The sequence below is a fragment of the Oncorhynchus keta genome, chromosome 15 (genome assembly GCF_023373465.1).
Source record: "Oncorhynchus keta strain PuntledgeMale-10-30-2019 chromosome 15, Oket_V2, whole genome shotgun sequence".
NCBI classification, from domain to species: Eukaryota; Metazoa; Chordata; class Actinopteri; order Salmoniformes; family Salmonidae; genus Oncorhynchus; species Oncorhynchus keta.
This window is the reverse complement of record NC_068435.1, coordinates 22,298,918-22,318,112: the sequence shown is the minus strand read 5'-3', so window position 1 is coordinate 22,318,112 and position 19,195 is coordinate 22,298,918. Positions and strand designations below refer to the sequence as shown.

The 19,195-nt window shown below is 42.0% G+C and overlaps 1 protein-coding gene across 1 annotated transcript; it reads right to left on the bottom strand.

The window, feature by feature from the left end:
• Positions 1-6,971: 6,971 nt before the first annotated feature.
• Positions 6,972-18,668, bottom strand: LOC118395201 (double-stranded RNA-specific editase B2-like). Its single transcript, XM_035788954.2, has 9 exons — positions 17,950-18,668; positions 17,489-17,892; positions 13,836-13,959; positions 10,669-10,837; positions 9,588-9,739; positions 9,240-9,408; positions 8,946-9,127; positions 7,903-8,081; positions 6,972-7,259 (listed from the first exon to the last, which is right to left on the bottom strand). The coding sequence occupies exons 1-9, from the start codon at positions 18,323-18,325 to the stop codon at positions 6,972-6,974; spliced, it is 2,043 nt and encodes a 680-aa protein (XP_035644847.1). The 5' UTR covers positions 18,326-18,668.
• Positions 18,669-19,195: the final 527 nt, after the last annotated feature.

Below are 19,195 nucleotides of genomic sequence, written 5' to 3'. Positions count from 1 at the left end.
AATTTTCAACTTCTGCCCCGTTATTAAACAACCACACATTCTCTCCACCATTAGTAGACAGGGCGTTTCATATCTGTCCTAGAAAACGGATCTCCTCACTGAACGATTTGTACATTGATATGGATTTTGCATCTTTTCAACAGGTAGTAAATAAATTCAATATTCCCAGATCCCATTTATTTAGGTTAGGTACTGCATAGTTTTGTATCTTCACACTCTAGTCACTTCCCATCACATCTACCTACCTCCCTTCTAGACTGTTTTGAAGTGAATCCTTATATCAAAGGGGGCATAGGTTTTGTCTATATGTTATTACATTTGCACAATGCAAAGTCCCTGGACTCTCTTAAGAACCAATGGGAAGAGGATTTAGGTGAACAACAGAGTATGTTTCAGAGAATACATTCGTAATCTAAGACATGCTGTAATTCAATTTAAAATAGTTTATCGCCCAAATTGGTCAAAGGAAAAGTGATCCAGGTTTGGACAAGAAATAGATCCCACATGTGACTGATGTAAGCAGGCTCCTGATACTTTATTGAACATTCCCGAAATTATGCCCAGCCCTATGGGGCACCTGGTCACGTCTGGCTGTGACACAGCCTGGGATCAAACCCCAGGCTCTAGTGGCACCTCAGCAGTGCCTTAGACTGCTGCGCCACTCAGGAGGCTGTTTAGATTTTTAGTTGAGAAAAGCTTGAAATTGGCATGGCTTAATTGACTCAATCAAAAACACACAGAACTTTAGCTTTCTTATTGAATCAGAATATCAATAGTTATTTCTGGTTGTTTCTCGAAGTTAGCGAGCTAACTCATTGATCCTGCTTTATAGTATACCCCTCAGGACTACATGTTTGTTATGGATAAGTCAGAGTGCACAGAAGCAATCCAGACAATTTTCTCTAGCCAAATTCCCTCACACTCACGACATACATGTGTTTCAAGTTTCTATGTTTATTTGTCATGTACACAGGATACAACAGGTGTAAACAGTACAGTGAAATGCTTACTCGCAAAGCTTTTTTGCAACAATGCAGTATTCAATCAAGATAAGATAAATAATATAAAGTGTCTGTATGTATACTTTACAGTGCCTTCAGAAAGTATTCAGACTCCTTGACTTTTTCCATGTTTTGTTATGTTACAGCCTTTTTTCCCTCATCAATCTACATGCAATACCCCACAATGACAAAGCAAAAACAGACCGCCACAGGAAAGGAAGACCCAGAATTACCTCTGCTGGAGAGGATAAGTTCATTAGAGTTACCAGCTTAAGAAATTGCTTCACAATTTCAAATAACAGACACATCTCAACAACAACTGTTCAGAGGAGACTGCGTGAATCAGGCTTTCATAGTCTAATTGCTGCAAAGAAACCACTACTAAAGGACGCCAATAAGAAGAAGAGACTTACTTGGGCCAAGAAACACGACCAATGGACATTAGACCGGTGGAAATCTGTCATTTTGGTCCAAATTTGTTCAAATTTGAGATTTTTTTGTTCCAACTGCCGTGTCTTTGTGAGATGCAGAGTAGGTGAACGGATTATCTCTGCATGTGTGGTTCCCACAGTGAAGCATGGAGGAGGAGGTGTGATGGCGTGGGGGTGCTTTGCTGGTGACACTGTCAGTGACTTATTTAGAATTCAAGGCACACTTAACTAGCATGCTTACCACAGTAATCTGCAGTGATACGCCATCCCATCTGGTTTGTGCTTAGTCTCACTATCAATGGTTTTTCAACAGGACAATGACCCAACACACCTCCAGGCTGTGTAAGGCTATTTGACCAAGAAGGAGAGTGATGGAGTGCTGCATCAGATGACCTCCACAATCACCTGACCTCAACCCAATTGAGATAATTTGGGATGAGTTGGACTGCATACTGAAGGAAATGCAGCCAACAAGTGCTCAGCATATGTGGGAACTCCTTCAAGACTGTTTGAAAAGCATTCCAGGTGAAACTTGTTGAGAGAATGCCAAGGCAAAGGGTGGCTACTTTGAAGAATCTGAAATATAAAATGTTTCTTAATTTGTATAACGCTTGTTTGGTTACTACATGATTCCATATGTGACATTTCATAGTTCTGATGTCTTTACTATTATTCTACAATGTAGAAAATAGTCAAAATAAAGAAAAAACAGTACTTTCTTGAAGCACATTTGGCAGTGATTACAGCATTGATTCTTCTTTCGTATGACACTACAAGCTTGTCCTGTAAGGATCACAATGGATCAGATCAGCTTGGCAATGGCTGAAAATAACCAGACCTTCTCTCACCCGCAGAGGGGAGGAGGGAACTGGTGTGGGAGTTTTGACACCTCCACAACCGGTCATAAATTTAAGTAGAAGACTTTCTTTCTCCCTCTTTAGTGTCAACCCAAGGAATGTCTTTGTTTCACAGACTGTCTCCGCTGAAACTCTAACACGGTCAAACATGGATAATGGAACAATATTTCTAACATAATGTGGGGAATGGTCAGTGGGGAACTATGGAAAACTAATGTAATATTGGTTTTCATTTTGTGATGTCATTAAAAACTGTATGGATGAAACACTGTAACTTGGAAAGTATATCCCCTTTATCTGTCAAGTTTCCATCCAATACGTTGTGCATATAATATGACAAATTATGAAAGTATTTTTTGTTAAGATATACATGGTATAAGATAGTCTTTCTCCTATAAACTATGCATAAGTAAGTAGCCACGCCCCAAGTGAGGTCAGAGAGTGTGTCAGACTGATGGAGACATCCCCTTTGGCCAGAGTGCCCAAAAAGCCTTGGTAACGAAATTAACATTACACCACAAAAGTGTGGAGCGGTAGCTACATTTTTGAAATGGTTGGAACTTTGAACCTCAACACGAGGTGAAGAATAAACTCACCTTCCTTTAGACTAGAGAGACGAAGAGCTGCAGCACATAGTGGTCTGAATCCTGAATAATCAACACGGGGAGGAAGAAGAAAACTCCCCTCTCAGACAATCATTTGTACAGCTGATTAGCTGTCCTGAGTCAAATATTTCAAACTCTTCAAACCATCCCATCCTACTATGAGTCTCAAATCACCATACGCTATTCTCCTCACCCCACTGGAACCATCGGCACAGCTGGCTTATCATCAAATAAGCAGCTTCAGAAGCGAATGGAAGAATGAACTCTGTAGTTCTGTTCAGGACTTACATGACGGACAAAGACACCCATACGTAAATACATTCATGATTTCTTATTCCAAACGAGCGTCGGTTCATATGCAAACAATATGATAATGTGAGAATAATGTGTAGTTTTCTATCTCTCTATCTCGCTCTCCATGTCGTGGTGAGGAAAGCCACCATATTGTAAAAGTCCATTAGGGACCTTTGTCTCATGTATTATGTGTGTATGTTATCCCGATCTCTCATTTTAGTTAGCTAGTAAATAAATAATTAACCAATTTGTGTAGTAATGAATCATGAGCTAGGCTGGGTTTTTGGAGATGCAGGAGGTTATGACTGTTCAGAATGATGATATGGTAAGAGGTAATGATTAATATAATCCTGTTTATCGATGAAATAGATATATACCTTACAGTTTTTAATTCGGGAGATGGTAATTCTTTAAACAACCTCTTCCGTGGTGCCTCAAATTCCTAATGAGTTAATTGTTACATGATTAATTTAATCGGGTAACAATTAAACATAGTTAGTGGATTAAATAAATCATCAGATTAATGAAAGTAAAGGCACAACATATTGGAGACCCTGTGCGAGGAATCTAAAACAGAATTAGGCCTTGCTGTTTAATTCAGTCTATATGAATTGTGTAGCGGATTACGTTATACACCATTGGAGCCGTAGGCAGGATTATCGTTAAGGGGGGACTGTGATTCCTTTTGACCAAGATACTAGAAAGATTGCCTCCGGTGTTGCATACTGAGTAAGGATCAGTGTAGAAGGTGGAATATTAATTCCTAGAGCCAGGATATATGGGCCGGCCAATTAAGGATATATTCGTTTGGCCAAAGTGGATTATTATATCTGTCTATCGCGCTTCAGAAGCGTGAGTATACACAGCTAATATTTATTTATGTTATCACATGTTCCAATAACATCGCTAGCATCAAATGCTGATTGGGTTGAACGTGAGTCGTCGTAAGTAAACCCCAGGTCCCATATTGAAGGGGACCCTGTGTGTGCTTGGAAGTTAACATTCTTGTACAAGGACAGCTGGCTTTGTATTAGATATTAAACTAACAAAGAGGAAGCATCCATTTCCCTTTGTTCACAGCTAAATCCTGCGCCTTGGGGGGACAGAAGTCCTGCCTCTGCTGGAATCCCTTGTGAGTTCAGATTTTAGGGGTGAGTGACCCATTGTGGTGAAAAATCGACAGTACATTTTTTTTTAAGAATTCCAATGCGAGGGCCAATGTCTTCTCACATTTGTAACAACTGGTTACCCTTTATATAATGTCCAAACAATTTCAACTGATTGGATATCATTGTCTCATTCGATTTAACAAGGAAGTTAAATTGACAAACAAACATTTTACCAGGTTGATCATTTGGATAAGAACCAAATTAATTTGTTCCAACCAATGAGACATTTTAAACTTTTCCACATTAACCTAGATACAGGAACGCTTTCAGGTTAATCAGGTATGATTAATCATTAACATTGCTTAATAAATAAAATTTGCTTTGGCAAATTCATTGTCGTCCAACCCCCACATTGCTGATAGATAAAAATCATTTTTGCAGCTTCCAACGACTCACCCACCCACCCCCCCAGTGAACCCTCACCCATAGATAGATTGATCGCTGACCTCAGCAGCGATATAAACCCAAACTATGACATACGCAAGAAAACAGCAGAAATTGCGACAGACGCCCTCCCAAATAGATCATCAGACACAGGCCCTGTAAAGGTTCTCTCCAGTTTAGCCCTGATGTATGGCCGCCAGCAGAGATTGACATCTGTCCAGTACCGCAGTGCACAGCAGAAGCACGAGAAACGGCTGACATGAAGGGACAGCTGGAGAGAACCGGGAAACGAATGACAAAAGCAGAAAAGGGAACAATACTGCTAGCCGTGGAACTGCGTTTGAAAACTGAACAATTAAAAGTAATGACAAAAACTTATGACGACGGACGAGCACAAACTCTTCAACAAAATCGTCTTCTACAGGAACAACTCAATTTAGCCAAAACTAAATACAATGAAGTCCACGCAAAACTAGATAAATCGGACGAGTTATCTACAAACAGGGTCTTGCAACTTGATAATATGCATGCAGTTTTGATGAACAACACCCAAAGCAGTAATGTTCTCGTCCAAATGCTGCAGACCAAAGACGATCCAATTAATGAACACAATGACCAAGTTGGATGAAAAAACATCGGAACTCATTGAAGTCGCTGACCATATCAAATGCAAAATGTATTGGATGAAACCTTGACAGATAAAGAGGACATACTTTCCAAGTTATAGTATTTCATCCATACAGTTTTTTAATGACATCACAAAATGAAAACCAATATTACATTGGTTTTCCATATTTCCCCACTGACCATTCCCCACATTGTTATGTTAGAAATATTGTTCCATTATCCACGTTTGACCATGTTAGAGTTTCAGCGGGAACAGACTGTGACACAAAGACATTCCTTTGGTCGACACTAAAGGGGGAGAAAGAAGGTCTTCTTCTACTTAAATTTACGACCGGGTGTGGAGGTGTCAAAACTCCCACACCAGTTCCCTCCTCCCCTCTGCGGGTGAGAGAAGGTCTGGTTATTGTCAGCCATTGCCAAGCTGATCTGATCCATTGTGATCCTCACAGGACAGTCATGACACTTGGCACACCAGTGTTTGGGGATTTTCTCCCATTCTTCTCTGCAGATCCTCTCAAGCTCTGTCAGGTTGGATGGGGAACGTCACTGCACAGCTATTTTCAGGTCTCTCCAGAGGTGTTCGATTGGGTTCAAGTCTGGGCTCTGGCTGAGCCACTCAAGGACATTCAGAGACTTGTCCCGAAACCACTCCTGCGTTGTCTTGGCTGTGTGCTTAGGGTCGTTGTCCTGTTGGAAGGTGAACCTTTGCCCCAGTCTGAGGACCTGAGGGCTCTAGAGCGGGTTTTCATTAAGGATCTCTCTGTACTTTGCTCCATTAATCTTTGCCTCGATCCTGACTAGTCTCCATGACCCTGCCACTGAAAAACACCCCCACAGCATGATGCTGCCACCACCAATCTTCACCATAGGGATGGTGCCAGGTTTCCTCCAGACATGACGCTTGGTATTCAGGCCAAAGAGTTCAATCTTGGTTTCATCAGATGAGAGAATCTTGTTTTTGAGTCTTTAGGTGCCTTTTGGCAAACTCCAAGTGGGCTGTCACGTGCCTTTTAATGAGGGTTGACTTCCGTCAAGCCACTCTACCATAAAGTCTTGATTGGTGAAGTGCTGCAGAGATGGTTGTCCTTCTGGAAGGTTCTCCCATCTCCACAGAGGAACTCTAGAGCTCGTCAGGTTGACCATTGGGTTCTTGGTCACCTCCCTGACCAAGGCCCTTCTCCCCCAGTCTTGGTGGTTCCAAACTACTTTCATTTAAGAATGATGGAGGTCACTGTGTTCTTGGGGACCTTCAATGCTACAGAATTGTTTTGGTGCTCTTCCCCAGATCTGTACCTCGATACAATCCTGTCTCGGGGGTCTGAATACTTTCCCGAAGGCACTGTATGTGCTGTTCCTATCGTGGTGACATTGTATTTTACAACCTCTTAGTTACCATGATTGGAACAGCTTGTGTGTGTGTGTGTGTGTGTGTGTGTGTGTGTGTGTGTGTGTGTGTGTGTGTGTGTGTGTGTGTGTGTGTGTGTGTGTGTGTGTGTGTGTGTGTGTGTGTGTGTGTGTGTGTGTGTGTGTGTGTGTGTGTGTGTGTGTGTGAGGGAATTTGGCTAAAGAAAATTCCCTGGACTGCTTCTTCTAGAAGAGCCCCTCACACCCTGCTCTGGAAATGCTCCTGTTCTGGTGGTTTCCTGTTCCAGATGCCCAGACCTGCCTCCTGCAGCGAGACGACAAACTTCTGCCTGGCTCTCTGGTAGGCCCCTGCTGCCATCTTAGCACCACGGTACGTCTTCATGGCCTCCTCCATTTTCTTCCGACAGGTGGCGTCACTCCTAGGAGATACTCTTCCCTCAACCGACCGTGCAGACAGAGTCGTTGTGCTATCTGACATAAGAAAATGGGCCTCCTCTGCATCCAATACTCCTCCTGGACTGCTAAGCTGAGTAGATGGAGACAGTAAGAAAGGGTTAATAAAATACACCACCCAGACAGAATAAAAACTAATGAGCCAATATAAACTGAAAACTTCAACAGCTGGGCTATCTCCTCCATTTAAATTTCACCAAACAAATTAACATTCTGTGGACTTTGCTTTATATTCCCTATTGCTCTGTCTCTCTCCCTCTCTACAAAAACATATTTAATGGACTACAGCCAGGATGGATTTTTAGATGACTGTGTGTATTCTTGCATGTGATACTGAGTGCAGGAAGCCTTTCTATGGGAAGCTACTCAAATGCTTTTCTAAATAATTATGACTCTGTAATGTCATCAAAATTTAACCGCTGCCATTTGGAACAGTGGAACGCGCTGCCACATACATATTTAATTTCACGATGGAAATGAAACTGTACTTTAAAAACATTGTCATAATAATTAGCATTAGATGGACACAGAAAGATGGATCACATCTGCATTTGAATGAAGATTGATCTTTTCTACTATCTGCAGTAAGCAAATCATTTGTTAATACCTTTATCCAATACATACTGTACATGTGTCAAACTACCCTAATAGTCAACTATGCAGGGAATAGGGTGCCAATTGGGAAGCAATCTACAGCTTCCCTATGCATAACTAACCTGGTGGTGTAGTCTCTCCCAACGAGTGAAGAAGGATCTCTTGCAGAGTCTGGATGGTGTCCCTGAGTCTTTCCTGCCTGTGGAGACATCCACCACCTCCAGCTCTCCATCTCCAGCACTCCAGTTCACACTGAAGCTTGGGGACTTCCCTGGCTGCCGTCCCTCACTGCTGCTGAGGCCTGGAGAGCACACAGAGACCAGACTGGGGTCAGGACTCAGTGAGACCCGAGAGGAGGGGCAGGTACATACTTAACATGCCTATTCAGATGCCAGAATAGAGGCATAACGTTAGAGGAAGAGACCGGACCATGAAAAGTGTCTGGAAGAACAAGCTGTTTGTCCTGGTAGGGAACATCTCCACCAGGCCTCCTAACATTTATCTTTGTCAAGTCTCTCGCACTAATTAGTCTTCTGCCAAATGAACTGACTCATGGACATGTAACGTGAACCTAAATATCTGAAGCAACCTCTTATATCTGGGTGACTTACAGCCGAGGAAAAGCCTGTTGTGTCTATAGGACGAGGGCAGGGGGGTCTATCTTACAGCCAAGGAGCAGTCTATTGTGTCTATAGGATGAGGGCAGGGGGGTGTATCTTATAGCCGAGGAGCAGTCTATTGTGTCTATAGGACGAGGGCAAGGGGGTGTATCTTACAGCCGAGGAGCAGTCTATTGTGTCTATAGGATGAGGGCAAGGGGGTGTATCTTACAGCCGAGGAGCAGTCTATTGTGTCTATAGGATGAGGGCAGGGGGGTGTATCTTACAGCCGAGGAGCAGTCTATTGTGTCTATAGGACGAGGGCAGGGGGCATGACTTGCAGTCTATTGTGTTTATTTTTACTTAACTTGGTAAGTCAGTTAAGAACAAATTCTTATTTTCAATGATGGCCAGTGGGTTAACTGCCTTGTTCAGGGGCAGGATGACATCTTTTTACACTGTCAGTGCGGGTATTCGATCTTGCAACCTTTCGGTTACTGGTCCAATGCTCTAACCACTAGGCTACCTGCCGCCCCTATAGGACGAGGGCAGGGGGCGTGACTTACAGCAGAGCAGTAGCCTGTTGCGTCTATAGGACGAGGGCAGAGGGGCGATGTCCCCCATGCGTCGTGCCATGGTCCTTCCCAGGTGACCCGTGTGGCACAGGCTGCCCACTGTGAGGCTGTGGAGGTACACTGGCTCCACCAGGTGAGACAGGAGAGAGCCCTGGAGACCTAGAATATTCCACCTGGAGACACAAACAATGAGGCTAGACACCAAGCAGACAAGCCCCCTTTTATACAGTATGTTATACTTTTGTGAATCAGTGGGAAAGTTCTCACTGTCTATCTGGAGCTCACCTGGCAATTTTATCTGTGCAGGACATGGTTACGGGAGCTTCCCTCGGCAACCTCCTGTCCCATTTCTGATTGGCTCTCAGTACGCTGACAGGAAGTGTACCCTCACCGCCTTCCATCTTCATCCTCAGATGGCAGCGCAACTTCCTCACAAATCTATACCCGTTCTGGTCTGGGAGAGGAGACAATTTATATAATTGATATAATAAGTTTCTCTACAAAGCACAGTACAGACAGGTGGAGCATTTTAAAGTATGGTCTTAATGTAACTGTGCATTCCGCATAATTCAGTCTTGTTGACTGTGAGTATGAATTCAATAAAATCAACTAACAAATGTCAATATTTCTTACGTGTAGCTGTGATCTCGTAGGGACAGTTGAGGCGTGCGTCCCCGCAGGGCGATGAACTCACATACATATGGAACAGAATACCGTCTCTCAGTCTGTATACTGACTCTTTGTCTCGCACAAAAATCGACTGCTCCAAACTGCCTGGCCGGTTGCTAAACAAGGAAATTATGTTGTTATGATCATTTTGAGTATGAACTTTACTTTTTAAGAAGTGGTAACGTGTAGCCAGGGGCCTTAATTGGGTATAATAGCCTAGCTCAACACCAACAATTTAAAATAGGCTACTAAAATCATTGCAATCCTGATTGAAAGGCAAATGCAATTTAGCGGAATTAGGGACTGATTTTAGGACCATGCAGATGCCCGGGAGCGAGAGGAGAGGCTGTTAGTCATTTGGAAAATGTGACTCTGCTGCAGAGAACAGAACTCGCAACTTCGTCGGGAACAGCGCAACTTTTTCTCAAAACAGTTCACACGTAAAGATGACTGTAGTAAATGGCTTTGGCTCACCCCCCCTCAGCGCCCTTGTCACTTTGTCGTACCCTAGGTTTAGCTGAAATGATGCCCCTGTGTGTCGCCTAATCACCCAAATAAAGATATTTTGAGATTAAAAGGGATTTTTACGTTCAACATTTCTCTACTTCAATTATCCTTGTGCACTTGACGTTGGTGGGAATACACGTTTAATTATTCAGGTATTTAAAAAGAACCTCTAGTACAAAATTATACTAGAGGTGATTTTGAAGTGATGGTTCAGGGGCATAACAAAACAGTTACATGAAGTGGCTCTTTTTAAAATGGCAGCAAAACATCAGTGCAGATAGGTAATAGCTGATATTACATTGTTCACTTGTAACTTCAATTCAAAGGTACAAAAGCAAAGATTCTTCAACTTCATCCTCAGGGCTATGGCCTTGATTACATCCCAAATTACACCCTATTCCCTTTATAGTGCACTACTTTTAACCAGAGCCCAGGGCCCTAATCAAAAGTAGTGCACAACATAGGAAATAGGGTGCTAGTTGGAATGCAACCCTTGTGTACAGATACAGTGTATGACAGTATGTATACAGTATATTACCAGAGGAAAAGCTCCAGTTGGGCATAGAGGAAGCGGAGGAAAGCCCTCCTGGTGGTGACCTCAGCATGGCAGTCATTAACTGCCCATCCCTGGTCACTGACACACTCTCCACTGATACACTTGGTGCCTGTCCCCAAAGACACCACCTGGGCTCGCCTCAGATCAAAACCTGACCATAATAGGAGACAAAAGGTCCTCTTACTAGCCAACAACAAACAAAAATCAGCACAGTAGACCAATACAATAGATTTGTGAGTATATAAATGATACCCAATTCCCTATATAGTGCACTTTTTTTTTGTTTGACTTATTTGGACCCTATGGGCCTCGTCAAAAGTAGTGCACTACATTGGGAATCAAATAGGATGACATTTGGGATGCAACCCAACTCTTGTCTTTTTGAATATCTGTTACCGTAATTTGGCTCTCTCTACAAAGAACTTCATCTAATTAAAATATTACTGTAATAGACTAAGATGGCAAAATAAATGGCTTCTGAATAAGAAATGACTCTTAACAGGACAGAACATAATGCACCAGTCTCCTACTATATTGTTGTCTTGTTACAGCACCTCATGAAATATTTACAAAGACGTAATGACAGTCTTATCTCATCAATGGTAGTGGTATAAAGCTGCATCTTGTGTTGCAGAGCAAGCTGAGCAACTGCTTATTTTCCTGTGAGGAATTCTATATGAATGAGCTGGCAGGGATTCCTATTGGAACCACTGCCCTTTGGGGCAGCAATATCTGGGAAGCACGGTGCCCATAGAAATGGAATGAATAGAAAGTAATTCATTCTAATTTATGGTTGTGCCCACGCTCTCATTTTTAGGTATTCTATTAGATCCAGGGAGCTCTAATGTTTTTGAATGAGAGTTTCCCATGCTGGCTTCAACTGAAGTCTCTTATGTGCACTCCCAGTCGACTGGCTTACTGTACTCTATACAGACCTATATTCAGAGTCTTTTGATTAATTTACGACTTCTGCTGGTATCTACAGTTGTATAGGGAGAGATGCACCATTTTAAAATTGGACTTGTTGAATATTTTACTACCATATTAAAAGTCAATGAAATGTGTCATCATGGTTGCATCCCAAATTGGCTCTGGTTAAAAGTAGTGCATTATACAGTACCAGTCAAAAGTTTGGATAAACCTGCGCATTCAAGGGGTTTTCTTTATTTTTACTATTTTCTACATTGTGGAATAATAGTGAAGACATCAAAACTATGAAATAACACATATGGAATCATGTAGTAACTAAAAAAGTGTTAAACAAATCAAAATATATTTTATATTTGAGATTCTTCAAAGTAGCCACCCTTTGCCTTGACAACATCTTTGCACACTCTTGAAATTCTTTTAACCAGCATCTGGAATGCTTTTCCAGTAGTCTTGAAAGGGTTCCCACATATGCTGAGCACTTGTTGGCTGCTTTTCCTTCACTCTGCGGTTCAACTAATCCCAAACCATCTCAATTGGGTTGAGGTCGGGTGACTGTGGGGGCCAGGTCATCTGATGCAGCACTCCATCACTCTCCTTTTTGGTCAAATATCCCTTACACAGCCTGGAGGTGTGTTGGGTCATTGTCCTGTTGAAAAATGCAAACCAGATGGGATGGCATATCGCTGCAGAATGCTGTGTTAGCCATGCTAGTATTCTAAATAAATCACTGACAGTGTCACCAGCAAAGCACCCCCACACCATCACACCTTCTCCTCCATACTTCACGGTGGGAACCACACATGCAGAGATCATCCGTTCACCTACTCTGCGTCTCACAAAGACACGGCGGTTGGAACCAAAAATCAAAAATTTGGACGCATCAGACTAAAGGACAGATTTCCACTGGTCTAATGTCCATTGCTCGTGGTTCTTGGCCCAAGCAAGTCTGTCACTTCTTCTTATTGGTGTCCTTTAGTAGTGGTTTCTTTGCAGCAATTCGACCATGAAGGCCTGATTCACGCAGTCTCCTCTAAACAGTTGATGTGTCTGTTACTTGAACTCTGTGAAGCATTTTTTTGGGCTGCAATCTGAGGTGCAATTTACTCTAATGAACTTATTCTCTGCAGCAGAAGTAACTCTGGGACTTCCTTTCCTGCGGCGGTCCTCATGAGAGCCAGTTTCGTCATAGCAGTTGATAGTTTTTGCGACTGCACTTGAAGAAACTTTCAAAGTTCTTTACATTTTTTGCATTGACTGACCTTCATGTCTTAAAGTAATGATGGACAGTCGTTTGTCTTTGCTTATTTGAGCTGTTATTGCTAGAGGTCGACCGATTATGACTTTTCAACGCCGATACCGATTATTGGAGGGCCAAATAAAGCCGATACCGATTAACTTACCTTGGCTTCTTACTGCATTTGCATAACAGGCAGGCTCCTCATGGAGTGCAATGTAAAGCAGGTGGCTAGAGCGTTGGACTAATTAACCGTAAGGTTGCAAGATTGAATCCCCGAGCTGACAAGGTAAAAATCTGTTGTTCTGCCCTGAACAGGCAGTTAACCCACTGTTCCTAGGCCATCATTGAAAATAAGAATGTGTTCTTAACTGACTTGCCTAGTTAAATAAAGATTAAATAAAGGTGTACATTTTTTTTTTTGCCAAATCGGTGTCCAAAAATTTCCGATTGTTATGAAAACTTGAAATCGGCCCTAATTAATCGGCCATTGCGATTAATCGGTCAACCTCTAGTTCTTGCCATAATATGGACTTGGTCTTTTACCAAATAGGGCTATCTTCTATATATCACCCATACCTTGTCACAACACAACTGATTGGCTCAAACGCATTAAGAAGGAAAGAAATTCCACAAATTAACTTTAAACAAGGCACACCTGTTAATAGAAATGCATTCCAGGTGACAACCTCATGAAGCTGGTTGAGAGAATGCCAAGATTGTGCAAAGCTGTCATCAAGGCAAAGGGTGGCTACTTTGAAGAATCTCAAATATAAAATATATTTTGATTTATTTAACACTTTTTTGGTTACTACATGATTCCATATCTGTTATTTCAAAGTTATGATGTTTTCACAATTATTCTACAATGTATAAAATAGTAAAAATAATGAAAATAGGTGGACTGAATAGGTGTGTCCAAACTTTTGACTGCAACTGTATATATAGGGAATAGGGTGCCATTTGAACGCAGTCCATAGCCTACCTCTGGTCATTACGATGCCTGCCAGTACTTTGTGACGCCTGTGCGACTGGGAGGGAGTGCAGCAACAGTCAGCCAGCTCACTGTGTTTCTCTCTCACCAAGTGGAAGATATACTCTGCAAAGCACTGTTATCACACAAGTGGATGGATCACTGTCAAATCAGACAGACAGCGGCCAAGATAACATCTATTTTCACATCCACGTAAACATCCACATAGTGGATCAAACAAACATTTACCTACCAAAACAACCAGATAATAGTTGACATTATCCCACATGGGCTCTGGTCAAATGTAGTGCATTATATAGGGGCTCCCAAGTGCCACTACAGTTCCTGGTTCGAATCCAGGCTGAATCACATCCGACTGTGATTGGGAGTCCCATAGGGCGGCGCACGATTGGCCCAGCGTTATCCGGGCTAGTCCGTCATTGTAAATAAGAATTTGTTCTCAATAAATCTTCTTCAGGATTGGTAGGTCCTCCATGGGAAGGTTGAGCTAACGTAGGCTAATGCAATTAGCATGAGGTTCTAAGTAACAAGAACATTTCCCAGGACATAGCCATATCTGATATTGGCAGAAAGCTTAAATTCTTGTTAATCTAACTGCACTGTCAAATTTACAGTAGCAATTACAGTGAAATAATACTATACTATTGTTTGAGGAGAGTGCACAATTTTGAACTTGAAAAGTTATTAATAAACAAATTAGGCGCATTTAGGCAGTCTTGATACACAATTTTGAACAGAAATGCAATATTTCAATGGATCAGTCTAAAACTTTCACAAACACTGCTGCCATCTATTGGCCAAAATCGAAATTGCACCTGGGCTGGAATAATACATTCTGGCCTTTCTCTTGCATTTCAAAGATGATGGTACAAAAAAAATACAAAAGAACGGTTTGATTTCCCTGTGTATTATCTTTTATCAGATCTAATGTGTTATATTATCCTACATACCTTTCACATTTCCACAAACTTCAATGTGTTTCCTTTCAAATGGTATCAAGAATATGCATATCCTTGCTTCAGGGCCTGAGTTACAGGCAGTTACATTTTGGGTATGTCATTTTAGGCAAAAATTGAAAAGAAGGGGTGGATCCTTAATTAACTGACTTACCTAGTTAACTAAATGTTGAATAAAAAAAGATGTCTCAGGGAGAGTTGACAAAAAAATCTGTCAGATTTATTGAAAGCTGTCACAGGGTTCACCTGAAATGGTACCCTATTTCCTATATATATATATATATTTTTTTACCTTTATTTAACTAGGCAAGTCAGTTAAGAACAAATTCTTACTTACAATGATGGCCTACCCTAGACGACGCTGGGCCAATAGTGCCCCGCCCTATGGGACTCTCAATCACAGCCAGATGTGATGCAGCCTGGATTCGAACCAGGGACTGTAGTGACTGAGATGCAGTGCCTTAGACCGCTGTGCCACTCGGGAGACATACTGGACATACAGTATTACATGAGCATTATATGGTAAGTATATCTTAGAAGAGAGATACTTTGACAATATATTGATATATTGATATATTGACAATATTTAGTAGCTAGTTGATTAACAATAATAATTAATAGGCTAACACATCCACTTTATTTACATAATTCATACAATACATAATAATTCAAGTTATCATCCCACCCATCCCCTGATATCAAGCTTGGAGAGATGAATGGAAAGGAAATATGTTGTCTAAATGGGGATGCACAAGGTCATGTGTAATGATGCATAATGAGCGTGTTAAATAATTATCTGTCAGATTAATATGCTCTTCACACCTCCTCCGCTCTTAATTTCAATCTCCTTCAGTCTGGGGCTCCTCCTTGATCACTAATAGGCTGTGATGATAATGTTCATTAAGGTGTCTAGCTAGATGCCTGACTTTGAGGCACTTTTTGGAGGGCTAGGGATCCGTCTGATGAAAAACCCAGGATGTGTCCAAAAACCCAGGTGATGCAATCCTGAACGGTTACATCACTGCCTGGTATGGCAACTGCTCGGCATCTGACCGTACGACACTACCCTCTGTATTCGGAGCATGTGACAAATAAAGTCTGATATGATTTGAATTCCTTGCATCCTCTCGCCTCACCTCCTTCTCGAATTGGAGAAGAAGTTCAGAAGGGAGGGATTTTAGATCTTCTCCTCCAATACGTTTGAGAAGGAGATGAGGAGATAGGATGCAAGGAATCAAGGAAAGACTATTTGAAATAGAGCCAGTTTGTCTGCTAGTAGCCAAACAAGAGCCTATGTCTTGTGGACAAACTCTCCATCATGGTAAAGCTTGCCTTCCTTTCCATTGACATGTCAGACTCATGGAACTAAACTTCTGGGACAAATCGTCTTCAAATGTAATTCAGAATGCACCCAGATGAAAAAATACTACAGTTTAGTATAGAATTCTGTAATACACTGTAGTACACACTGAAGTATTCCTCGATCATGTGTAGTACTTACTACAGAATGTTGTAGTAGTAGAATACTACAGTATTATCTGCAAAAAAACACTGTAGTAAATACTACAGTAATGTCTGCAAAAACACATGTTTAGGAAAATTAGCTTTTTGAGTATCCTCAAGGAGAAAGCCTCCACTTCTATGTTAAAGATAATAAAACAAAAACACTATAGTACATACTACAGTAATGTCTGTAAAAACACCACATTAAATACTACACTAAATTACATTCAGCAAAAACACTACAGTAAATACTAATGTATACTGCAATCCGCAAAAACACCACATTAATTACTTTAGTATATACTACAGTTATTTTACTATAGTATTTATACTATAGTTAACCGTAAATACAAAAGTATACTACAGTAAATACTATAGTATTCACTGTAGTCTTTCTGCAGATTTTAGGCCGCAAAAACACTACAATGAATATTACAGTAAAGTATGCAAAAACACAATGGTGAATACTATAGTATTTATACCATAGTATACTATTGTATTTTTTATGTGTGCATAGCAGCAAAAGATGACAAGAGGTGCAGCTTTTCTGAGGCCAGACAGACATAACAGGGTTGTTTAGCTGCTGTGGTTGGGCATGCAGGACAGGACATCGTTAGTCCTTAGGCTCCTGGACATGGAAGGCATATTGATACGATACACTACATTTGGTGGCAGTCAGAGCACCTTAGACAAATTCAGTAGGACCATTTAAAAGATGGGATGGATGCTCATACTGCAGCAACAGAGACAAAGGACTGGATATGTCCAAAAACCCTGTTCAAGGAGGATGTGAATGAAAGTAATAATAAAAAATGTAATGCACTGTGATTGTTATATCCAATTTACAGCAAATTTAAACACTGTATCTCAACATTATCTTTGTTTTAGAAAATACTGAATATCAGTCCAAATTGAATACACAGGCTTGACACCGATTGCAAGATTAACAATTATATCTTCCCATAGCATTATAAAACAGTAGAATTTCCCTTCCAGCTCAGAACCCTTATCTACTTCCCCAGAGTCAGATGAACTTGTGGATATAATTTGTATGTCTCTACATCCAGTATGAAGGAAGTAAGAGCAATGACAGGAAGTCTATGGGTATCTACTAGTTAATCTGACTCTGGGGAAGTAGATAATGGGCCTCCCGAAGTATCCCTTTAAGTTCGTAATGGTACTCACCTGAGGTAGCTGTGCGCTCTTGGCCCAGCTGGCAGTATTGCTGATGCTCCTCTCAGGACCCAGACTGATGTTAAACAGGTCCTGTAGGGCTGAGGCTGCTGCCTCGGCTTTAGCCAGCCTCTTACTGCGCCCACAGCCCTCAAATACCCTTCCATCCACCCGTACTGCCATCACAAAGCTCTTGATCGGCCTGCCTTTCTTTCTCTCTGTCAGGCAGACGTACCTCAAGCCTGGCATCAACTCATTGAGCAGAGCCACGGGCCTCAGTTCCCGAACGATAGAGGAACCGATCCTCTGCCTTTTCTGATTGGCTGAGGACATCAGGTCAAGGGTCAGGCGCACTAGTCTCCCATGGTTACAGATACTAGAGAGCAACTCCTGTCCTTTTTTCACTGCTCTGTAGAGTTGTCCTTGTGCTGGTGGTTCCTCGAACTGCAACTCCTTTCCCCCTGTTCTGTGATTAAGGATTTGGTCTTCCTGTGCTTCTGGCTGAAACTCCTTGAAGAGCGTGTCGGGGACGAGATCAGCCTGATCTGAGGTGAAGTCTGCTGGTGCTGTGGTGTTGATGAAGTTGAGGTTTCCCATGGTGATGTGAGCCTGATGGGCGTTGGGGAACTGGATGAAGGACCTAAGAGCCATCTCTGCTGCTCTCATCTTAGCCTTCTTCTTGGTGGGGCCTCGGCCCTCGAACCTGAGTCCGTTGACCTCTACTCCTACAGCGAACACAGGGGCGTGAACTGGCCCTGTCTGAGACACTATCTCATACTGTAGACCTGGTCTCAGCTCATTCAAATGCACCAGGGCATTCTTCTTTGTGCCAGACCAGGAAGTCATCATTGTCTTCTGACAGGTGGCATCACTCCCATGCGACGCTCGTCCCCCAACCCACCGTGCAGACGGAGTCGTGGCGCTATCTGACGTGAGACAATGGGCCGTCCTCTTACAAATAAACTGGAGTTCGTAGAGAAGCCTGTCTTTTCCTTCCACCAATGGCTGCTTCCTCTGTAGAGCAGTGGTCCTTGAGAGCCCTCTGGAGATGTCAGTGTTAAGAGCTGGTGTATGATGTGCAGGTACCAGGGTACAGTCCACGGTCGTCTTTCTTTTGGAGATGTCAGTGCAAAGAGCTGATGATGTATGATGTCCAGGTTGTAGTATGGTGGAATAGTCCACTTGGTTTCTGCTGTCGCGGTTCTCCTTCACCTCAACGCTGCTGGTACCTGTTCCCAAATCAAGTCCAGAAGAAACATAGTTGAGGAAACCTTTATGACTTGTCACATTTGGTTGATGAGATTTTCAAGAAAAGTAAACTACAGGATATGGGGGAGCTTAGCAAAAGGTTACGGGGATGGGATGACCTGAAATATTCTGCTTTTACAAAATGTGATGCTGTTTTCAAATGAATCACAATACCTTTCTCTTGTTAAAGCTTTACGAATTGATAAACGGATACATTGCTGGTGTGCTACTCTGATTGAAATGTGGTGTGAGTGAATAGCATGGAAAGGGAAATATATAAATAATTGACTTGAAGTGTCTCCATGGTCTCTTGATGTTGTTGTCCCAGTGTCTCTAAACTTCATGGGGCCGATGAAAGATGACAACATACTTGTTCTCTCTGAAACACAACAGAGACGAGCAGTTACTGGGGAATTCACACAAAGCATGACAAAATCCCAGATATGTTAACCCACATAAAAGTGGATTACA